This window comes from Mirounga angustirostris, unplaced genomic scaffold (genome assembly GCF_029215605.1).
Source record: "Mirounga angustirostris isolate CCGP_5_RB_7025 unplaced genomic scaffold, mMirAng1.0.hap1 SCAF_8, whole genome shotgun sequence".
NCBI lineage: Eukaryota > Metazoa > Chordata > Mammalia > Carnivora > Phocidae > Mirounga > Mirounga angustirostris.
The window spans coordinates 16884087-16903887 of NW_026991716.1; the positions used below are offsets into that span (position 1 = coordinate 16884087).

The window sequence follows — 19801 nt, forward strand, 5'->3', positions numbered from 1 at the left end:
TGACAAGCTAGACTTCATTAAAATTAAAAACTTCTGCAAAAGGTATTATCAAGAGAATGAGAAGACAAGCCAGACAGGAAAAAAAATATTTGCAAAAGACATCTGATAAAGGACTGCTATCGAAAATACAAACTCTTAAAACTCAATAGTAAGAAAACAATTTTATTAAAAAGCCAGATACCTTGACACCTCACCAAAGACAGACAGATGGCACATAAGCGTATGAAAAGATGTCCTCTAGTAGGCGAAGGGTAAAAACTGTGGTACATATAGACAATGGAATACTGTTGAGCTTTAAAAAGAAACGAGCCATTGAGCCATGAAAAGACACAGAAGAAACTTAAATGCAGGTTACAAGGGAAAGAAGCCACAATACTGAAAAGGCTACAATACTCTAACATGTACATTCTGGAAAAGGTGAAACTATGGAGGCAATAAAAAGATCAGTGATTATGGGAAGTCGGGTACGGGAGATATGAATAGACAGAACACAAGAGTTGTTTCAGGGCAGTGGGAATATTCTGTGGATTGTATTAATATGTCATTACACATTTGTCCCCTACAGTGTACAACACCGAGTGATCCCTAAGGTAAATTACGAACTTTGGGTGATTATGATACATTGATATAGGTTCATCCTTGGTAAAAAGTGTACCATTCTTGGGAGTGATGTTGATCATAGGGGAGGCTATGCATGTGTAGAGGCAGGGGATATATGGGACATCTCTGTGCATTCCTCTGTTTTGTTATAAACCTCAAACTGCTCTAAAAAATATTAAAAATGTAACAAAAGGGCGCCTGGGTGGCTCAGTTGGTTAAGTGACTGCCTTCGGCTCAGGTCATGATCCTGGAGTCCCAGGATCGAGTCCCACGTCGGGCTCCCTGCTCAGCAGGGAGTCTGCCTCTCTCTCTGACCCTTCCCCCTCTCATGCTCTCTATCTCCTTCTCTCTCTCAAATAAATAAATAAAATCTTTAAAAAAAAAAAAAAAAAAAAGTAACAAAAAACCCCAAACCATATGCATCTTTGCTGGTAGGCCTAGATGATTTCCTTCCTGTGAAGGGGCAGTGGCAATTCCAGTGTCCAAATGTTAGAGGTCTCAATTTGCCTGAACGGGAGGGATTCCCTGTTGGCCTCAGGTATTTGACATCCGGTCAGCTAATTCCAATCTACGAATCCTCTATTAAGGTGTCTTTTCAAAACACCCAGGAAATCTACTGAGGAATAAAATAAGAGATGACAAGATTATAATCAGCAGGCTGAATTTAAGACTCTTTGTTAGATTAAGTGAATTTTTGTTGGCCTGAAACAGATGAAAAAAACCTAGGAGGGCACCTGGGTGGCTCAGTTGGTTAAGCGACTGCCTTCGGCTCAGGTCATGATCCCAGGGTCCTGGGATCGAGCCCCACATCGGGCTCCCTGCTCTGCAGGAAGCCTGCTTCTCCCTCTCCTACTCACCTGCTTATGTTCCCTCTCTTGCTGTGTCTCTGTCAAATAAATAAATAAAATCTTTAAAAAAACAAAAACAAAACAAAAAAAACTGTATATTTTAGGGGTGCCTGGGTGGTTCAGTCGGTTAAGCATCTGCCCTCAGCTCAGGTCATGATCTCAGGGTCCTGGGATTGAGCCCCGCGCCGGGCTCCCTGCTGAGTAGGAAGCTTGCTTCTCCCTCCCCCTACTCGTGCTTGCTTGCTCTCTCAAGTGAATACATAAAATCTTAGAAAAAAAAAAACAAAACTGTGTATATTTTAAACTACAATATTTTGAAAAGATCTTTATTTGCTTTATACAATAGTAAAAATTAATATATTACACATTAACATAGTATATATCACCATGATACATAATTAATAAAATGTTGCCTACCAAAAATAGTTTCACCACTGTTAAAAAAAATAAACACATAAAAGTGGTTTTTTTTTAAGCTGTACATTTTCTCCAAAAGAAGAAATTTCTAGCTTTTACTTGGGGGGGGGGGAAGGGTACATGTGAAAAGAATGATTCCATCTAAGAAGTTTTTCTCATAGGAGAAATGTGGGATTCACTGTGTCATTCATATTTTCTTCTTTTTTCTCTTCTTTTTTTCCAACATTTCTACCATTTTCCTCTTCTTAGTTGACACCGAGGTATTGCCTTTCGTTGGCTTATTACTATCACCAGTTAAATCACATTTCTTTGCGTTATGTATGGACTGCCTTTTTTCTTCCTGCACTACATCGCCAGCTTCCTTTTTGTTGATTTTGGACTGTTCTTTACTCACTAAAACACAAGAGACAGTACATTTAAAGACCGCTTTTCCTCTCTTGAAATAAACAAGGCTGACAATAAAGTGAAGTTATCCGAATCTCCTCCATTTCAACAATTCAAGAGCTAATAAATTTTCTAAAAATGATGACTTTCACTTACCAGGAGAAGGCTCTGCAGCTGAAGGCAGGCTTTCTTGTGTGTCTGTCACTCTGTCTAGCCACACTCCAAGACATGTCAGTCTGGCATTAGTTTTTACTTCACAGAGCAAAGATGGGGGAACTTTCTAAAACAGAAGAAAAATTGATAACATAGGGGAATTTTCAATAATTTCTTTTTCCTTAATCAAGTGAACTTATTATTTTTTTAAGATTTTATTTTTTTAAGTAACCTCTACACCCAACATGGGGCTCAAACTTACAACCCCAAGATCAAAAGTTGCATACTTTTCTGAGTCAGGCAGTTGGAATTTTAAGTTTTTGATTTAAAAGTTATATTATTTTCTTGAGAATAAAACATGCTGCTTAGAAGAAATCTAATATCTTGATTCATGTTTGGTTTGACTATGTCCTTCACAGAGCTTGTTTCTGAGTATTCAGAAACTGTAAATTCTTTAAGGAAAAGGACCATCATTTCTAGGTTTTAACACAGAACCTTGCATAGACACTCAACAAACCACATTCACAGAATTGTCTATAAATAGACAATCAAGAATAATAAACCAAGAGGGTCTGTAAGAATGAGACTACTGAAGGGAATTTAATTTTCCAAGTATCTGGTTCAAAACTATTGTTAGTTCCATTACCAATCAGTAATTTTCTCAAATTTTTAGTAATGGCAGTATTTTTATCTAACAAAATCTTAGAGAGAACATCTATATACAAACAAAAGAGAAGAAAGCAGAGCTTCTCTGATTGAAAAAGCAGAGGAGTTCTGGGACCCTGCCAGCTCAGACTCACCAATACCAACCCCCAAGGTAGCTCTTGGAAGCCTAACTTTAAAACTACAAATATCAACCATGCATGGAAGAGACTTTAAGTTTATTTAAAGATTTCTGCCTTGAAAAACAGTCCACCTCCCTTAACTCAAAGCAATACTAGTAGTAAGACTTGCATTAAAGTACATTTATATTGTGTTAAGACACTGACCTTATCCTGCTTAAGCTTCCACATTTTGATGAAACCATCACTCGATGCTGTAATAACAACATGATGCTCTGGAACTTCAAAACTGAACATGTCTTTTATCCTAGAATAGAAATATGAACACCATAAAGACTCCATTCTCCCAGATAGTATGATATTGTCATAAAGCTTCTATGCACAGTCTCTTGATTTTTCAATGTTCCAAGTGCTTCCAAACTGCTTAAGGAACAGTGCTAAAATCTAACTATGCTCACATTCCCATGAGTCAGTGAGTCCTTTTCAGGGTCCAAATTCCAAGATAAAATGGACTATCAGCCACTACTATCATCACTGCTGTTCAACATAGTACTACAAGTCCTAGCCTCAGCAATCAGACAACAAAAAGAAACAAAAGGCATCTGAATTGGCAAAGAAGTCAAATTCTCGCTCTTAGCAGATGACATGATACTATGTGGAAAATCCAAAAGACTCCACCCCAAAATTGCTAGAACTCATATAGGAATTCAGCAAAGTGGCAAGATATAAAATCAATGCACAGAAATCAATTGCATTCCTACACATTAACAATGAAACAGAAGAAAGAGAAATAAAGGAGCCGATCCCATTTACAACTGCACCCAAAACCATTAAGACACCTAGGAATAAACCTAACCAAAGAGGCAAAGGATCTGTACTCAGAAAACTATAGAACACTCATGAAAGAAATTGAGGAAGACACAAAGAAATGGAAAAACATTCCAAGCTCATGGATTGGTAGAACAAAATATTGCTAAAATGTCTATGCTACCTAGAGGCGCCTCGGTGGCTCAGTTGGTTAAGCGTCTGCCTTCAGCTCAGGTCATGATCCCAGGGTCCTGGGATCAAGCCCCACATTGGGCTCCCTGCTCTGCGGGGAGCCTGCTTTTCCCTCTCACTCTGTCTGCCGCTCCCCGCTTGTGCTCGCACTCTCTGTCAAATAAATAAATAAAATCTTAAACAAACAAAAAACCCCTATGCTACCCAGAGCAATCTACACATTCAATGCAATCCCTATCAAAATACCATCAACCTTTTTCACAGAGTTGGAACAAATAATCCTAAAATTTGTATGGAACCAGAAGAGACCCAAATAGCCAGAGGAATGTTGAAAAAGAAAAGCAAAGCTGGTGACATCATAATTCCAGACTTCAAGCTCTATTACAAAGCTGTCATCATCACGACAGTATGGTACTGGCACATAAACAGACACATAGATCAGTGGAACAGAATAGAAAACCAAGAAATGGACCCTGAACTCTACAGTCAACTAATCTTCGACAAAGCAGGAAAGAATATCAGAGGAAAAAAGAGTCTCTTCAACAAATGGTGTTGGGAAAATTGGACAGCCACATGCAGAAGAATGAAACTGGACCATTTCCTTATAGCATACACAAAAATAGACTCAAAGTGGATGAAAGACCTGAATGTGAGACAGGAATCCATCAAAATCCTAGAGGAGAACCCAGGCAGCAACCTTTTCAACCTTGACCGTAGCAACTTCTTGGTAGACACATCTCCAAAGGCAAGGGAAGCAAGGGCAAAAATGAACTATTGGGACTTCATCAAGATAAAGCACAGCAAAGGAAATAGTCAACAAAGCCCAAAGACAACCGACAGAATGGAAGAAGATATTTGCAAATGACAAATCGGATAAAGGGCTAATATCCAAAATCTATAAAGAACTTATCAAACTCAACACCCAAAGAACAAATAATCCAATCAAGAAATGGGCAGAAGACATGTATAATATACAGTGGAATATTACGCAGCCATCAAAAATTTGAAATCTTGCCATTTGCAACGACATGGATGGAACTAGAGGGTATTATGGTAAGCGAAATAAGTCAATCACAGAAAGACAATTATCATATGATCTCACTGATATGTGGAATTTAAGAAACAAAGCAGAGGATCATAGGGGAAGAGAGGAAAAAACGAAATAAGATGAAACCAGAGAGGGAGACCAACCATAAGGAACTTTTTTTTTTTTAAAGATTTTATTTATTTATTTGAGAGAGAGAATGAGAGACAGAGAGCACGAGAGGGAGGAGGGTCAGAGGGAGAAGCAGACTCCCCGCCGAGCAGGGAGCCCGATGTGGGACTCGATCCCGGGACTCCAGGATCATGACCTGAGCCGAAGGCAGTCGCTTAACCAACTGAGCCACCCAGGCGCCCCTGCCATAAGAAACTCTTAAGCATAGGAAACAAACTGAGGGTTGCTGCAGGGGAGGGGGGTGGAGGGATGGGGTAACTGGGTGATGCACATTAAGGAGGGCATGTAATGTAATGAAGCACCGGGTGTTATATATATAAGACTGATGAATCACAGGCCTGTACCTCTGAAACCAGTAATACATTAGATGTTAATTGAATTTAAATTTAAAAAACATTAAAAAAAAAAGGTCAAAAGAATGATCATGATAACTATATTAGGTTATCATAAAGGAAATAAAGATACTTAAGTCCCTAATCTCAAGAGACTCCAAGTTCAGGATGAAGAGACAAATAGAACAGAGATGAACCATGGCTTCCACCTACACACCCATTTCTCTCACCTCCAGTGCCACCACCTTCGTCCCAGCTACTGCCATTGTTCTTCTAGACTACCGAGTAGCCTAAGTAGCTAAAATTATGAATCAAATCATGTTACTCCCAGGCTTAAAATCCTACAAAACGGGATCCTTCTAAAAATAACACAGGACAGGAGGAAGGGGCTGGGGACGTATATAAAGCAAGTCTGGCTATAAACGGACAACTGCTGAAGCTGGGTGGTGGGTCTATGGGGGTTGCCTCCTTAAACTGGTCTGTATGCCTTTAAATTTTTCCATAGTAAGAAATAAACAAAACAAAATCTACAAAGGCCCTCAGTGTAAAATCTAAACTCCTCACCAGTTTACAAGGCCATGCACCATTTGGCTCACTCTGCACAAAGCTCTTTCATTTGTTGCTAAAATACACCCAGCTCCTTCCTCCCTCAGGTGCACTATGCCTGCCTTCTCTCCTCTCTTTAGAAACAGCTCTCTTCATCTGTGAAGTCCCACCCTCCCCCTTCCCCGATTATACTAAGTTACCACTGTCATTTTCAAGGCACACCTTTCTGTTTCCTTCCAAATTATCTGCTTACATGTTTATCATCTGTCTGTTGCTCCACTAACAAGAAACACAAATGCAAGCCCTTGTCTTTTTTGTTCATCATTTAAAAACTTAGTGCAGTTCTTAATGGATTCTCGTGAATACCTGTTAAATGAATGGATGAACGGCAAAATATATGAAGTGTTATCTTAAGTGTTCCAGTTTTACTAGTACATTTGAAATGACCTTGAACACTTCCCAATGCAGGAAAAAACCAGGGCCTGTACACTGGTAGTACTCAGACCATTCAAAGAGAATTATTTGGAAAATAAAAACTAGGACTTATTTAAGACATAGAAAAGGGGGCGCCTGGGTGGCTCAGTCGTTAAGCGTCTGCCTTCAGCTCAGGTCATGATCCCAGGGTCCTGGGATCGAGACCTGCATCGGGCTCCCTGCTCAGCGGGAAGCCTGCTTCTCCCTCTCCCACTCCCCCTGCTTGTGTTTCCTCTCTTGCAGTGTCTCTCTCTGTCAAATAAATAAATAAATAAAATCTTAAAAAAAAAAAAAAAGACATAGAAGAACATGCAAATGAAGCATATTAAAGTGTAACTGTACATTATCACCTTTTCCAAAACAGTAGAAAAAGCAGAGGCAGAAAGAACTGGATTTGGGTCCCAGTTCCCTCACCCAACAGTGGGTTAATCTTGGCCAAGTCACTTAAGCCATTTACTCTGAGAATCAGTGTCTACCCCTAGAAATACAGTGAGCAGTAAGAGGTTAAGAAAGACTGGCACAAAATAGAAGTCAATACTGTCACATATTTCTCCTGTAGGAAAAACAACTAGTGTACAAAGAGGGAAGAAGTGGACAAGGGGCATAGAGTAAAAGGACAGAGAGGTCCTGGCAAAGCTCAGTTGTTTAATTTCTTTGTTCCTCTTCAAATTTGGTTGATTTCAGGCCCCAAGTTTAACAGTATTACTGGAAAAATATCTTGTGCAATCACTAGTCCTGATGCCAACTTCCCCACTTTTGCACTACTTAAGGCCAAGAAGACATTTCCACCATCCTCTCACACTCCAGAAATCATATATATGTAGAAATGTCTATCTCTGCAGTTGTTCATGAGAAAACATGTACCCTGCTTTATGAAACTACTGCATATGTAACATTTATTGAAGACTCTACACATACATACACATAGAGACTGGCAAAAAAAAAAAAAGTACCTGTTTTCATGAGCTTTAAATTCACAGAGGCACATTAGTGAATCACAGTCAAAAAACCTTACAACTTCTTCATCTCCAGCCACTGCAAGGACAGACTCCTAGCAGAGAGAAAAAGAATATCCAGAATGTCATCAACAATTCCAACCATCATCAAAGACACTAAGATTACACCACTGATTTCTGGCCACTTACTGAAAGAAATGTAACAGAAGATATTCTCTTTTCATTTGTGATGGTGCCACTAACAGACGCAGTGTCAAGTTGATAGACATCTATTTTATTCAGTATGACAACTATGTATTTCTCTCCTCTTGGGGACCATTCCACTATGTGAGCATCTGTAAGTTAAAAACACAAAGCTTTTCTATTTCATAAACAAGAAATGAAATGATCAGAGTAGTAATAAAAAGAACAAATAGTTGCACCGTGCATTTTCACATCCAAGACCCTATTTAACCTTCACAACGAACTTTTGGTACATATTTTGCAAGTTAAGTTTTAAAAAAAAAATGGATTCAAAAGCATCATTAAGTCATAGACCTGGTAGGTGACACAGTCATGATAAGAATTCCAATCTAAAATGGGAAAGGAAAAGGGCACCTGGGTGGCTCAGTCAGTTAAACGTCTGCCTTCAACTAAGGTTATGATCCCGGGGTCCTGGGATCGAGCCCCGCATCGGGCTCCCTGCTCAGCAGGGAGCCTTGCTTCTCCCTCTCCCTCTCCCTCTGCCAGCCACTCTCCCTGCTTGTGCTCTCTCAAATAAATAATCTTTAAAATTAAATAAAATAAAAATGTGAAAATAACCTATCACTGCCCTAGGAGGTAACCACCACCATGCAGAGAAATAAAGGTGTATACGTATGTATATATATTCATATTCCATCAAGTTATAAAAAACATTCCAAATAAAGTACTCACTTTGTTTTATATTTTTTATGAATGCTGATCTTCCTTCCACAAGATTCCACGTTCTGCAAAACACAGGAAGTTCACTTATGGCATGATCACTAACTTTTACTAGGTGTAAAGGGAAGCATAATGAAGACCTAACTCAAACGACAATTTACTACAATAGGGAGCTAGTTAGAATGATCACGTTTCTTACTGGAAATATTTACTATCAAGCAAGATCAACTCATCCATGCCTAGACCCCTTTCACATACTTTAAATGTTTAATATATTCTCCAAATATTTCACTTCCTAAAACATTTGTTTTTAGGACCCCCATCCTCTTCACTTCACAGTTTACAATGACTGGGATGTACGGTGTACATGTGAACACAAAGCTTGTCATTTTTTCTCTACCACTGTGAAAAGGTTCACTAGCTTTCCATCTTTTCTTGTACTGCAATACCTTTAAATAGCTGACAGCCATGAGATGAGACAGAAAATGAATCTAATTATTGTACTAAAATATACCCTGATGGTAGCTTCCTGTTGTCCCTGGAGAACAAAGACCACAACTTAGAAAAGATGCTCTCAGCATTAATGACTTACCTTAACGTCTTATCCGTACCCACGGACAGGGCCAACTTGCCAGATGGGTGAATGGAAAGGAAGGTCACATGTCCTCTAAAAGGAAACCAACAGTTAGCCCCCAACTTGACTGGCACCTAGAGACCCCCAACAGGAAAGGGCTATACTCACTTGTGAGCTTTAATGGACTTTAGGCACTCCCATTTCTTTGCATCCCACACACAAATGAGTCCATCTTCTGCCCCACTGATTAAGTGCCTGTTGCCATAGAATTTTAGGCAAGTTATTGTGCCTGTGGAAAAACCAAGATAGGCAAACTTAATATTCATTTTGAATGCAAACCCCATTTCTGGTTTGAAGGTTATGCTGTGGCAAGTAAACATCTAAGGTCTTAGTATTACTGAAATATACCTTAAAGTCTTAGGTGAAGAGATTCATTTTTTTTCACATTAGAACATACAGTTTCAGGGCTATGCAAATATTTTCAGCAGAATTTCTCTAGTTGTAGACACAGAGCTAATCAGTTCACTTTCTGGCTCTATATCTCCACAATCATAAATTTAGGAGATGGCTGGCTAGGATTGTTTGAGTAGAAGTCAAACAAAACCAACCAGAAAACCAGCTGATCTGGGGAACAAACCAAGATGTACAGCCATATGACTTCTACTTTCGAAACAGTGAGCTAGTGACCCAATCATCCACAATCCAATTATTATCACTCCAGACCTGCTTTTGATTTGTACACAGTTCTCATTCACTGTCATAAGAATTTATTAGAGGGGCGCCTGGTTAGTAGAGCATATTGACTCTTGATCTCGGGGTTGTGAGTTCAAGCCCCACACTGGGTGTAGAGATTACTTAAAAATAAAATTAAAAAAAAAACTTAATTTAAAAAAATTTAAAATCTTTAAAAATTTATTAGAACAACTTTATAATTTGTTCCACTATTCAACTATGCCTCTGTAATCTCCCTTCCATGGTTCACAAATTTTCCTGTATCTTTTCAACTTCACAAAACACTCTACTTCCCTCTGCCCAAACTAAAGCCTGACTCTCCCATGAATTTCTCCTACAGCTCTTGGAATTGGGAAACATAACATATTCACTGTCCTCAAATATAAACCTCGCTGTAAGGAGGTAAGGTGATAGAAGAACCCAGCATTCTTTTAACTCCCAAAAGCAATGCACACCATTATACATTTACCCTCAAGTAAAATTCCCTATCCTTTGAAGCCTGTCACCCAACTTAACTGCCCTATAGCTCAGTGGTCAACAGACTACTGTCTGTAAGCCACACCTGGTGGCCTGTTTTCATAAATGCAGTTTTACTGGAACACAGACTCCCTTGTTCAGTTCCAAAATGTCTATGGCTGTTTTTACACCACAAAAGCAGAGCTGAGTAATCAAAACCAAAAACATACAGACATAAAGCCTAAATGTTTACTCTTTTGTCCTTTTCAGAATAAGGATATGAACCCTGGGTTCACTGCTGTTCACCTGCCACGTCCTACTCAACCCTTTACATTGTCCTTTATATTGAAAGAGTCAAAGATCTTTGATGAATAATTTTGCACCCCCCTACCCCAAAAAGCACTAATAATATATGCGGTTACATACGACTTTATCAAAGTGGGAGTCTTCAGTCATCTTTGCCCGTTTTCCTCTTTCCTATTATCCTATTTCCTACTCTGGAAAAGAGCTTATCTATTACCAACTGTTAGAAAAACAGGAGTTAGGGGCGCCTGGGCGGCTCAGTTGGTTAAGCATCTGCCTTCAGCTCAGGTCATGATCTCAGGGTCCTGGGATCGAGCCCCACATCGGGCTCCCCGCTCGGAGGCGGGGGGGTGGGGGGTAGTCTGCTTCTCCCTTTCCCTCTGCCCCTCCCCCACCTCACGTGCTAATAAATAAATAAAATCTTGAAAAAACCCAAACAAACAGGAGTTAAACAAGGAATGAAGGAAATTAGGAACCATACTTCATCCCCATCCAAACTCCTTCTCAGTCAGTCCTTTTCCTGTTGGGGAACACCTGAACCAGTGGCTCTAGGCAGACAATATTTGTTTAACTTATTTCTTCCATGCCCAAGAGAGAGAGAAGACTTTCTTGTATGAACTGGGATCAGGAGACAGAATGGAAAAGGAATGTATGTTGAATTCACTCAAAGCCTAGCTTCTGTTGAAAAGGAAAATGCTTGTCAAAGTAGCTAAAGGACCTAAAAAAGACACTGACCACTCCAAATTTACTGCCAGAACCAACGCATGGTAGTCTCATCTGCCTTTAATTGCAGGAAACCAACATCCTTAGCAGTGTCCCTGGGAAAATACAATAAAAACACCATAATATTCAATACTGGAAAAAAACTCACCTATTTAGTCTCCCTACTTGTTGATCCTACCACTATCCTGGAAAACTTCACGATCATTGTGGAAAACCCAGGCATGACTTGAGAATCACCAGTCCCGACCTCCTCAACTCAAGTGGCCTTTGCCTCCTCTCTGGTTTAGTTCCTCACACCTACACCCCAGACACAGTTACCACCTAGAGCTGCTCCACATTACAACTCTTGAACTCTTAAGAGCCTCACCCCTGCCCACAACCTCACCACTCACCAGCCCATTCATGCCCCCCTTCATTCACAGTCCATCTGCTTTTTTATTTCAGAGATCTGTACTCTTCACACCCCATTTTCTCTAGACCAACAAGCTCTTCTTTCACCAAAATCCTGAATTCCTTTGTATATCAATCCACCTATTGCACACACCAACTAGCTTTCTGCTCCCCATAAAAATGCCAGTAGCTTACTGCAAACGGATGTTACTCGAGCCAGAGCCTCCAACTTCAATCAGGCAGACTCTCATCAGTCTTTTGCTTGTTCTTGGTCAGCATCTCTCTCATATCCCGGATGCCAGCACTTTCCTCAAGCCCACACAGCCCCTCCCTCCCATTCAATCCCTAACCTCTTCTTCTCAAGGACCACCCAGGACCCGGCCCATCTACTTCTCCAGTCACCCCAACCTCCGTTTTAACCTTCTCATAATACCGACTTGCTTACAGTGGTTAAAACATGGGCTCTAGACCTAGGTTTGAGTCTAGTTCCATTGTTTTGTAACCGTGGGTAAGTCAAGTTAACATCATTGAATCTCGGTTTTCTCTTCTATGAACTGAAGGTACAACTGTAGTTTCTTGGCACACTGCTGGGCACGTGGTACTCCCTCAATAAAGTTAGCTATCAACATAAGGCTGTTCCTGTGCTCCTCATGCTTCCTGCTCTGCCTGGAATGCCCTTTCTCCTGCCTAGCTAACAACTGGTACTTCCCTTTTAAGACAATTCAGTCAGATGTCATTTTGGGGAAGTTTTCAGTGAAAAGTCGCTTCCTCCCACTGCCCCCAGAGTGAGTGAAGTGCCTCCCTTCTGTCTCCCAATATGGACTATGAAGAACTTAAGGATAAAAAAAAATCACACTTTTCTCATTTCTGTATTCCCTAGCACAGAACCTGCTACATAATAGACACCTAATGAATTATTCAACTGAAGTCTAATTGTAAAGTAATGATACCTCAACATTATCTTAAAGGATATGATTTTCTCACCATTGTGATGCACTAGAGCCCCATGGTCTATCTTCTTTTTCATGTCATATATGTGAATTGTTTCATCTTTGCTCCCAGTGACTACAAAACGACTATTTACAGCCACCGCCGACAAGGAGGCAGTATGGGCATGGTGAGTGAAGTCAGCCACAGGAGTCCATTTTTGCTGAAGAGTAAAACACACAATCAATGTCACAATCATATCACAGTTCTCTAGAAACACATAAGCGATTCCACAACTCATGAAAACTACCAGTAGATACTTACGAACAGAGAAAAAATTATGCAATGATAGTAGATTAAGAAAAACAAAGAACCTGAAAAATAAGGCAGGCAGCAAGGAAATCAGAAGGCAATACTGGGTATCATGACTCCAAAACAATTATGGAGACATAATTGTTTGTCCTTAATTGACAATTAAGGTCCTATCCAAATCCTTAACTGCTTAATATTTACTTATATGTGAGACTTGCATATTGTTCATTCATTCAAATGTTCAGATTTTGAATTGAATTTATTCATTCAAATACTAAATGACTACTGTGCGCTTGGCACCATTTTAGACAGTTGATACATAGCAGTGAAGAAAAGAAAGCCCTTATTCTAATAGAACTGCCATCCCTGTGGGAGAGACAAACAGTAAACAAATATGTCACATACAGATGAGTATAATGACAAGTCTTTTTTTTTTTTTAAGATTTTATTTATTTATTTGTCAGAGAAAGCGCAAGCACAAGGAGGGGGAGCGGCAGGCAGATCCTGGGATCATGACCTGAGCCAAAGGCAGACGCTTAACAACTGAGCCACCCAGGCGCCCCTAATGACAAGTCTCATAAAGAAAAATAAACAGGATGAAGAGTATGCTTCCTTCCAATAGTACCAATATAAGCCCTAGAGAATGACCAATGATGAGGTCTCAAGAACTCTATGCTTATTGATAATGCAACTTTTGATTGAGTCAGATTGGTTGAGTGCAAAGAATGACTGACAGCTGAATACATATACACACCTCAAAGTGAAGGAGATGCATCAAGACGTATTAGCAAAACAAACACACCAAAGGAAAAAAAAAAAACCCATCACACCTCTCTGAACACACTTAAGATGTGTTACTGCAAAGTAATTTCTTTTTTTTTTTAGATTATTAAAAAAAAAAGATTTTATGTATTTATTTGACAGAGAGAGACACAGCGAGAGCAGGAACACAAGCAGGGGGAGTGGGAGAGGGAGAAGCAGGCTTCCCGCCGAACAGGGAGCCCGATGCGGGGCTCGATCCCAGGACCCTGGGATCATGACCTAAGCCAATGGCAGACGCTTAATGAGCCACCCAGGCGCCCCTGCAAAGTAATTTTTAAATAACTACACCAACAGACACTGCTTCCATCAACCAGGATCAAGAGAGCCTCTTCTGAGTAAAGGCACAATATTCCTTAGGGGCTGCTATGGCCATAAATCAAAAATAACCTTTGCTTGTGCATATTACAGAAGGAATGTTGATTATCTGAGCTACTGTCTGTCTAGGTTTAGCAGTAGTAGTGGACAGTTTAAGAGCTTCGTGTTTCAGAGACACCTGGGGACTTGAATCCCAGGTCTCCCAATTATTAGCTGTGTGACCTTGAGCAGGTCACTTAAGGGATCTCAACTTCAGGCTCCTCATCTGTAAAACAGGGATAACGGTATCTGCCTCAGGGGGTTGCTGTGAGAACTACTATGTATCTGGAACAATGAGCAACTTTTTTAGAATGAGTAACACAATCAATAGCATCATCTTTAAGCATACAAGAGATGTCATCTTTCAGCCAAAAGCAGATAGAAACAAAATAAACAAAACTAATTGCCAAGTTATATACTTCCAGTTTTCTGGTTCATTCAAGACTGACACCTCGACTTCATAAAGAAGTACTGATAAAAATAGGTTTCTAAGAGATTCGTAGATTTGCTTAGGGAAAAATTTACCGGGTTAAAAGTTAAATCTTATTTCTAGTCCTGGATATGTCCTAACCTCCTGTTTCACTAGCGGTAATTTACTTAACCTTTTTGCTCACACATCTAGTAAAAATACTTTATTTTGTTGTAATTTTCTCCATGCATTTGTCTCCTCTGCTCTCCTCCTGTTGGCAAGCTGTCTAGCACTGGGTCCATTCCTTTGGCTTCTCTGTAACTCCACTGCCAATTAACGGCCCCATGGTAAAGGGTCCAAAAATACCGAATGAATCGGGACACTTTTTTTTCCCTTTTTATCAATGAGTTTATCCTGATCCAGCTCTAATATTTTGTAAAATTCCAAGACAAAACTCAGTAAGAGAGCGAACTGTTCTTTCATTAAATCCTGAACACGGAACACTGGCTGTCAACTTACCGGAGCGAGGCTTAAATCCATAACCTGACTCATCTGCCTGTTGGCAGCAATGCCAGCTTCCTTCCTGTAAAGTGGTCAGGATGTCTACTAAAACCAACAGACATGATCTCATTTTATGAAACGCCTACTCTCTGTTTTAAAAAAACTAAATTATAAGTTTGATTCATCAATTAATCCCTAAGAGATCAATGTGTTTACTTACCTCTAATGATGTGCCTACTTCCGCCGTGTGGGAACCCGACCAGACTTACCCGCGCACCCTCTTACCTCTTCGTGGTCGTCGCCTGCATCCGGCTCCGGGTGTATAGCGAACCCAAAAAGGACCTGTTCGTAGCAACCAGCTACCAGCTCCATTCGGCAGCGCACGTGCCTCTTCAACTAGCCCCGCTCAGCTGAGAATGACGAAAGCGGATGCCAGAGGAAGTAGGGTCCTTCCTGCGTCGGCGCTCAAATTTACGTCACGAGCGCAGGCTGCCTTTTGGGCGCCTGCCTCCGTGAAAACGGTTTCAGAGCTCGAAGATCACGCGGAGCTTCCAAGAGGAGAATAAAGAAGAACGCCACATGAGGAAGTGCTCATGACGAGGAGAAAAAAGTTAGGGGCAAGCAGACATATCCTAGGTGGCTGCGAGCTAGACACGTCTAAGGGGAGTAGGGCGGGACATCCTCTGCGAAAGCCCCCTCGTTTGTGTGACGTCATGGAGAGGCGGGGCCTCTTTCAGCCTGGGCGGGGCTTCTGGCGGTATCGTGGGGTTAGTGTGGAGGCGGCTCGCCTGTGGGTTGTGAGACGGGGGACAGGAATTGGGTTTCCTTTTTGTGCAAGAAGCACAAACGAGCCTTTCTCTCTCACGTTCTCTCCTAAAAGGGCAAAGAGGGGGTGGCGTTCAGGCTTAGCGGTTTCTAGAGCCGCCCGCGAAGGGGCCCTGGAGCTCCGCTTCCCGCGCTTCTCTCTGCCCGCCGGGTAATCCTGCCTCGCGCACCTTTTCTTCCAGCCGGATTTGCTTGTCTGATTTTGGGGTCGCATTGGCCAACGTTGCCGCACACCCCGGGGAGGGAGGAGGACGCTTTACTTGAAAGGGGTAAAGACGGACTGATTGGGGCGCCTGGGTGGCTCAGTCGGTTAAGCGACTGCCTTCGGCTCAGGTCATGGTCCTGGAGTCCCTGGATCGAGTCCCGCATCGGGCTCCCTGCTCAGCGGGGAGTCTGCTTCTGCCTCTGACCCTCCCCCCTCTCATGTGCTCTCTCTCTCTCATTCTCTCTCTGTCAAATAATAAATAAAATCTTTATTAAAAAAATAATAAATAAATAAAGTTTCATTGGGCGCCTGGGTGGCTCAGTCGGTTAAGCGACTGCCTTCGGCTCAGGTCATGATCCCGGAGTCCCTTGGATCGAGTCCCGCATCGGGCTCCCTGCTCGGCGGGGAGCCTGCTTCTCCCTCTGACCGTCGCCCCTCTCATGTGCTCTCTAATAAATAAATAAAATCTTAAAAAAAAAAAAAAAAAAAGACGGACTGATTGAGGAAGAAGGGCGCAGTCATCCTACGTGAACATTCCAGAAGGAAATCTCACATTTCACTTTTCACCACCTCCCGGTTCAGGTGCACAATGAAACATTCATGAAAGCAAAGATTGCCTTGATTGACGTTTTAGATTTTCATAAGGTGTGGAGATTCAGAAATGGCAGCTTTGTACAAACCTAATGGAATACATTCTGGAGCGTCATAATTTGTCTCATAAAGGCCACGGCAGGTGGATTTGACAAGCAGGCACCTGTCGGTGTCAGTTCTTCAACCCTCGTTTATCGCTGATCCCGTAGCACTTTGACCCTTTTGTTTTCAAGAATATTTGTTCTCTGGGATTGTGAATTGTCACCACGTATCTAACTCGGGTTTATTTTCATTTACACTGGTTTGAGTCTTGTAGAAATGATTCTGCATGCTTTAGTTGTCATTGCAACCCAAGGAAGGCCTTGTCTTCTGCGCACTTCGGCGACTCCACCTGAAAGCCCTTCTCAGGCACTGAAAATGCTGTAGTCAAACTCTCGGTCTTGGAAACTCGTGTAGTCGTTCACTGTTTTATCCTAATTCCTTCACTTTGTGCTAATTACCTACAAAAAGTCAAGTTATTTTACTGTTTATTTTCTATTGACTGCTTCTTGACTGTTTCCACTGGAGAACCACTCAAGTGAGAAAAGTGTGAATTGCTGCAGTGGGTGTCCCCTGGGCATGGGACAAAGAATAAGCAAGACATTTCTTTCAAGTGTCATATTTTATCTTGAAAAATATGACTTACTGCATTTTACTTAATGATATATCCATTTATTTTAATGTAAAAGTGATATCCTCTCATCCAAAAAGAAATCTTTGAACAAACCTGTTTCAAGGGTCACCTGCGTGGCTTAGTTAAGTGTCTCCTTCGGCTCAGGTCATGATCTTGGGGTCCTGGGATGGAGTCCACATGGGGCTCCCTGCTCAGCGGGGAGTCTGCTTCTCCTTCTGCCTCCCCTCCCCCTGCTGTGCTCTCTTTCTCTGACAAATATATAAAAAAAAAATTTTTTTTTAAATCTTTTTCTATGTACTTTTGTCTCTGGAAAGCCCCTGGTGCTCTTCTTCTTTACCGCCAGGGAAATCTCAACTACTGTTTGATAAGAATTAGTACTCATTCAGTACGTTTTTTGAAATTAAATTTAGCACTGTAACAGGGTAATTACTATATTCAGCATCTATTACCAGATTGTCACATTTTTACCAGCTTGTCACATTTCAAAGAAGAACACTATGGCTTGAAAAAGTCTTTTGCTCCAACCAGGAATCTTTTAGAATATAGCTGGTTCTAGAATGAAAGCCATAGTGTAAACAACATAAACATAACTCAAAGTGGTGTACTTTTTCTTTTTTTTAACTGTTAGAAATTACTGGAACCAATTAGAGCTCGAAAGACCTTAAAGAACATTTATCCAGGTAATCCCAATCTAAGGGGGTTTATGGATAAGTCTTGGAGGCTTTGAATCCCCTGAAATTATATGCAAAATTGTGTATGTACAGTTTTGGAGGAGAGCACTGATAAAGGTTCATTACATTTTCAGAAGGATTAGTGTCTCTACAGTTAAAATGCACTCATCCAGTATGAGGTTATAAATGTGAAATTGGTCTAGAAAAGTAACTTTCAAAACCACACAGCTAAGTAACAGGCCTAGTGCTGCTGCTTTTTACATTTCCTTGGGCTCAAACTTTCTTTTTAACAAAGAAGAAAACAGTTTTTCACTCTAAAGAAAAGCAATACAAAATTACATACTTGTTCAACTGGATTCAAACTGAGCATACTTCCTGCAAACCTCCTGTTCTCTTTCTTAATGCAGGATGCAAAGAGCCATTTAATCTCATTCTTGTGAAAACTACAGTTGCCAAGAAACAACCGTTAAAAGTTCATTAACGCTAAAGCACAACAGGATTTTGTTGTTTTGCTTTTAAATTATTGATTGAAAAGCTTTCTACACTTGAGCCATGCATTGATTTATTCATTCATTCAACAAATATTTATTGAGTGCCTGGCTTTGGTTGGCTAAAGAAAAAACAGTTTGTTTTGGGAGTGGGGGGAGGCAGCAGTTGGTAAGGTGGATATACTGGGCTAAAAGCAGGATATAGCAGAGAAAATCAGCCTTGTTAGAAATATGAGAGTCTAATACTCCTCCTCAATTACCCTCCTTTCTCACTGTGGCAGGTAGCAAGTCTCAACTTTTAGGAAGGCAGAGGTGCATGTGCATATTCCCAGAGGATTTTGGTCTCTTTTTCACGTAGAGCTAAGGGAAGCTAAGAGTGGGTTACCTCCCCTGGACACTGGCCAATTGTCTGCCCTGGGATAAATTTGCTTCACCTGCTTCATGGGACTAATGCAGGTGAAATATGACAAGTCGGCATTTGGGGCTTTTAAGAGAACAAAACAATATTTATGAACCCTTCCTTGTCACTGTCATCAACAAAGCCCCTGAATGTCCATCTTCTCTGGGGTGATTCAACATGCATCATCGACATCCCTTCCTCAGCCTCCTTACCACCTTCTTATCAATGTCTAGCCTCTGCTTTCCTTTCTAACTACAGCTCTCACCCATTCAGACCAAAAATTGTGATTTTCCTTTTATAAAATGCAGCTCTAAAATAAGAGAAGGAACAAGAAACTCATTAAAGTCTTACAAAAAGAATCCTTAACTGGTATGTTTTATTTGATGGCCAAGCTGCTATAGTAGTTAGGAATTGAGTTTAACTTCATACAGTAACCTAAAACAGCTGTGGCTTAACCAAGACATTGATCTCTTAAGAGGAATCTAGAGGTAGCCAGGCTAGTGCTGGTACAAGGAGTCCACAGTCACCAGAGACCTAGACCCGTTTTCTCTTTCAGATCCTACGTTCTTGTGCTTGACTTCCTCCATGATGTCACCTCATAGGCCAAAATATGTGCAGAATTTGGGTTCCAGCCACCATATCTATGATCTCGGCACTCTGTCTGGGGAAAGGGTGGAGGACAATAGGCCTCCTTCCAGCTCAAACTCCCTTGGCCCACACAGCTTTCCTCAACCTCCTTATAATAGTTCTCTTTACATCTTACTAGCCAGACTTTGGCCAGTTGAGCACATCTACCTGTGCAGGGAAAGCTAGGAAATGTCTTTTAGTGAAGCCT

General features: G+C 41.0%; 1 protein-coding gene and 1 long non-coding RNA gene across 2 annotated transcripts; one reads left to right on the top strand and one right to left on the bottom strand.

The window, feature by feature from the left end:
* Positions 1-1745: 1745 nt before the first annotated feature.
* On the bottom strand, positions 1746-15645 carry PAK1IP1 (PAK1 interacting protein 1). The gene is made up of 10 exons (XM_045866386.3): positions 15399-15645; positions 12773-12938; positions 9353-9473; positions 9203-9277; positions 8623-8675; positions 7897-8042; positions 7705-7802; positions 3392-3491; positions 2406-2529; positions 1746-2258 (listed from the first exon to the last, which is right to left on the bottom strand). The coding sequence occupies exons 1-10, from the start codon at positions 15483-15485 to the stop codon at positions 2053-2055; spliced, it is 1176 nt and encodes a 391-aa protein (XP_045722342.1). The 5' UTR covers positions 15486-15645; the 3' UTR covers positions 1746-2052.
* Positions 15646-15864: 219 nt separating this feature from the next.
* Positions 15865-16632, top strand: LOC135365535 (uncharacterized). Its single transcript, XR_010413503.1, has 2 exons — positions 15865-16271; positions 16493-16632. It is a non-coding gene; the product is annotated as an uncharacterized LOC135365535 (long non-coding RNA).
* Positions 16633-19801: the final 3169 nt, after the last annotated feature.

Bases quoted from the DNA above. Each gene is read 5' to 3' on its own strand.
- PAK1IP1 (XM_045866386.3), bottom strand. From the start codon at position 15,485: ATGGAGCTGGTAGCTGGTTGCTACGAACAGGTCCTTTTTGGGTTCGCT. The intron at 9,474-12,772 runs GTGAGAAAATCA...GTTTTTCCACAG, and splicing joins GGCTCTAGTGCATCACAATG to GCACAATAACTTGCCTAAAA. The intron at 9,278-9,352 runs GTGAGTATAGCC...GTTTCCTTTTAG, and splicing joins AAGTCCATTAAAGCTCACAA to AGGACATGTGACCTTCCTTT.